At 70.6% G+C, this 3,868-nt stretch overlaps 1 protein-coding gene across 1 annotated transcript in view; it reads left to right on the forward strand.

Annotated features, from left to right (window-relative positions):
* DENND4B (DENN domain containing 4B) overlaps window positions 1–3,868 on the forward strand; it is a 15,573-nt gene that overhangs the window by 6,205 nt on the left and 5,500 nt on the right. Inside the window, 8 exon segments of the mRNA XM_041467422.1 lie at window positions 44–189; window positions 542–681; window positions 749–872; window positions 1,078–1,284; window positions 1,906–2,034; window positions 2,115–2,259; window positions 3,093–3,308; window positions 3,311–3,737. Coding sequence (XP_041323356.1) covers window positions 44–189; window positions 542–681; window positions 749–872; window positions 1,078–1,284; window positions 1,906–2,034; window positions 2,115–2,259; window positions 3,093–3,308; window positions 3,311–3,737 — 1,534 coding nt within the window.

Here is a 3,868-nt window from a genome sequence, read left to right on the forward strand (position 1 = left end):
ACCCCACCCCAATGACCCCATCCCCATGTCCCCGTGTCCCCAGGGTTCCTGCGCTCCCGGGAGCGGGCGTACCAGCGCTTCTACGGGCAGCTGCTGCGCACGCAGCTCTTCACGCAGTTCATCGAGGACTGCTCCTTCGCCAGCGACCGCGAGCCCTGCCTCGAGTTCTTCGACACCTGCGTCGACAAGGTGTGTCCCTGTGTCCCCTCCGTGTGTCCCTTGTGTGTCCCTCGCTCCCTGCCTCGAGTTCCTCACCCCTGTGTCCACCAGGTGTGTCCCTGTGTCCCCTCGGTGTGTCCCTTGTGTGTCCCTCTCTCCCTGTGAGTTCCTCACCCTGTGCCCACAAGGTTTGTCCCCTCGGTGTGTTCCTCGTGTGTCCCTCTCCCTGCCTCGAGTTCCTCACCCTGTGCCCACAAAGTGTGTCCCCTCCATGTGTCCCTTGTGTGTCTTCACTCCCTGCCTCTTGTTCCTCACCCTGTGCCCACAAGGTGTGTCCCTGTGTCCCCTCCCTGCCCCTGCTGACCCCGCTGCCCCTCCCCAGGTGCAGGTGGACCTGGAGAAGCCCGAGGACACGCCCCTGATGGAGCTGGACGACCCCCGGGGCGGGGAGCACACGGTGTTCATCACCCCCCCGGAGCAGCCGGCGGGGCCAGACGGGGCCGAGCCCCCCGCGCGCTACAGGTGAGACCCCCGGGCCCTCCCCGCGCTTCCCCCTCCCCAAACCCCCCTCACCTGTGCCCCCCCACAGGTATGACGGGTTCCCCACGCTGCGCCCGGAGCTGCTGGAGCCCCCCCGGGACCCTCTGGTGGCTCAGCTGTGCCAGGCCCGGAGCAGCGCCCCGAGCAGCCCCGCCCCGCGCCGCACCAAGCAGGTGAGGGACAGCACCTGGGCACGCGTGCCTGTGCCACCTGGACGGGTGCCCAGGTGGGACAACACGTGGCTAAGCATCCCCGTGAGCTGTGACACCTGGGCAGGTGCCCGGATGGCACAGGTGTCTGTGAGCTGTGACACTTGGGCACGGCGCTGAGGGGCTCAGCTCCCGTCCCCTGACTCTCCCTGGTCCCCGGTGTCCCCAGGAGATGAAGGTGGCCCAGCGGGTGGCCCAGAAGTCGTCGGCAGTGCCGGAGCTGTGGGCACGGTGCCTGCTGGGGCACTGCTACGGGCTCTGGTTCCTGTACCTGCCCACCCACGTGCGCGCCGCCCCCGCCAAGCTGCGCGCGCTCCAGCTCGCCTACGACGTCCTGCGCAAGATGGAGCAGCACAAGGTGGTGCTGCCCGACGAGGTGGGTCAGCTCCTGCTCCAGATCCTCGTGGGAAAGGGGATCTGCTGCTGGGGTGGGACTGCTGGAGTCACCGGGCTGGAATGGCCAGTGCTGTGTCCAGTGTCCCGTGCTGTGTCCAGTGTCCCGTACTGTGTCCATTTCTCAGGGCAGGAAGGGCATGACAGGGCTGGAGCACATCCAGAGAAAGGAAAGAGGCTGGAGCAGCAGGAGAATTCCTGAGGGAGCTGGGAAGGGGCTCAGCCTGGAGAAAAGGAGGCTCAGGGAGCACCTTGTGGCTCTGCACAGCTCCTGACAGGAGGGGACAGCCGGGGGGGTCGGGCTGTGCTCCCAGGAACAGGGACAGGACAAGGGGGAATGGCCTCAGGCTGGGCCAGAGCAGGCTCAGGGTGGATGTTTAGGAAAATTCCCCTTGGAAAAGGTGAGGTTTGGAGAGGTTTGGAGGGGAGAGGGGAGTGGCCACCCCTGGATGTGTCTGAGGAAAGCCTGGACGTTATTCTGGGTGACCAGGTGGGGATGGGGCACAGGTTGGCCTCTGTGACCCTGGAACTCTCTCCCACCTGGCTGACTGTGGGATGCTGAGGCTGGAGAGGGGGCCCAGGCTGACGGGGAGGTGCCCCCCAGGTGTGCTACCGCATCCTGATGCAGCTCTGCGGGCAGTACGGCGAGCCCGTGCTCTCCGTGCGCGTCCTGCTCGAGATGAAACGCGCCGGCATCGTCCCCAACACCGTCACCTACGGCTACTACAACAAGGTGACCCCGAGGCCATCCCCTGGGTGGGCATGGGGGGGATTCCCCTGGCCACCCCTGACCCCTCCGTGTCCCCCTGGCAGGCGGTGCTGGAGAGCAAGTGGCCGGCGGGGACGCAGGGGGGGCGGCTGCGCTGGGCCAAGCTGCGCAACGTGGTGCTGGGGGCGGCGCAGTTCCGGCAGCCCCTGCGGCAGCGGCAGCGGCGCCGAGCCGCCGGAGACCCCCCGGGTGAGCAGGGGGGCAACGGGGGTGTTGGCACCCCGCTCACACCCCCGTGTCCCCCTGCAGGTGGTGGAGCCCCTCTGAGTGTCTCGGGGGTACCGGCGATTCCTGCCTGTCCCCTCCTGCCACGCTCCTGGGGTGGGGGGTCTGTGGTGCCCCATTGACACCCCCTTGTGTCTGAGCCCCCCCAGGGGTGGGACCCCCCGGGTGAGCAGGGAGGAATGGGGGTGTTGGCACCCCGCTCACACCGCCATGTCCCCTTGCAGGTGGTGGAGCCCCTCTGAGATCTCAGGGGTCTGGGGGGGGACCCCAGCGATTCTCCCCTGTCCCCTCCTGACACCCCCATGGGGTGTGGGGGGTTTATGGTGCCCCATTGACACCCCCTTGTGTCTGTGCCCCCCCAGGGGTGCCTACCCACTCACACCCCCTGATGGAGCCCCCCCGAGTATCTGAGCCTGGGGGGCACCCCAGCGAAGCCCCTCTGAGTGTCTCGGGGGTACCGGCGATTCCTGCCTGTCCCCTCCTGCCACGCTCCTGGGGTGGGGGGTCTGTGGTGCCCCATTGACACCCCCTTGTGTCTGAGCCCCCCCCAGGGGTGGGACCCCTTGGATGAGGGTTGTGCCCACCCACTCACACCCCCTGATGGAGCCCCCCCAAGTATCTCAGGGGTCTGGGGGGGACCCCAGCGATTCTCCCCTGTCCCCTCCTGCCTCCCCCATGGTGTGGGGGGGGTTATGGTGCCCCGTTGACACCCCCTTGTCCCCCTCAGGCGACTGAGCCCCCGCCAGGGGTGGGAGCGATGGGGGGGCTGCTGTCCCTGACCCCTCTGTCCCCCGCAGGTGAGCCGGCGCCCCCCGCCCCGCGCCCCCCCCTGCAGCGCCAGACCACCTGGGCGGGTCGGAGCCTGCGGGACCCGGCCCCGGCCCCGCGGCTGGTCAAGAGCGGCAGCCTCAGTTTCCCCGGCAGCGCCCGGGGCGAGGGGGCGGCCCGGGAGGGGCCGGGGGAGCCCCCCGTGCTCCCCGCGACCCCCACCCCGCCGCCCGGGGCCCCCCCGGCTCTGCCGACGGGAGCCTCTCGGACATCGCCACCGACGACAGCGGCGGGGACGAGGGACCCGGCGGGGGTCCCGGGGGTGGTCCCGGAGGGGGTCCCGGGGGGGCGACCCCGCGCCGGGGGTTGGCGGCCAAGCTGCAGCAGCTGCTGTCGCCCGGCAAGCGAGCCCCCCCGCGCCCCTCGGAGCCCCCCCGGGAGCCCGGGCAGCGCCGGGGGTCGGAGCAGCGGGACGGGGACCCCTCCTCACGCCGCAGCCCCGCCGAGACCCTGCTGCGACCCCGGGAGCGCCCCGAGTCCACGGCGTCCGAGGTAGCGCTGGGTGTCACCTGTGCCTGTCCCCACGGCCGGCCACCCCCCCCGAGCCCCGTGTGCCTGCCCCCGCCGAGACCCTGCTGCGACCCCGGGAGCGCCCCGAGTCCACGGCGTCCGAGGTAGCGCTGGGTGTCACCTGTGCCTGTCCCCACGGCCGGCCACCCCCCCCGAGCCCCGTGTGCCCCCCTGAGCCCCGTGTGCCCCCTGACTCCCGTGTGCCCCCCCAGAGCTCCGTGTGCCCCCCAGAGCT

The sequence above is a fragment of the Pyrgilauda ruficollis genome, unplaced genomic scaffold (assembly GCF_017590135.1).
Source record: "Pyrgilauda ruficollis isolate IOZ18807 unplaced genomic scaffold, ASM1759013v1 scaffold208, whole genome shotgun sequence".
NCBI classification, from domain to species: domain Eukaryota; kingdom Metazoa; phylum Chordata; class Aves; order Passeriformes; family Passeridae; genus Pyrgilauda; species Pyrgilauda ruficollis.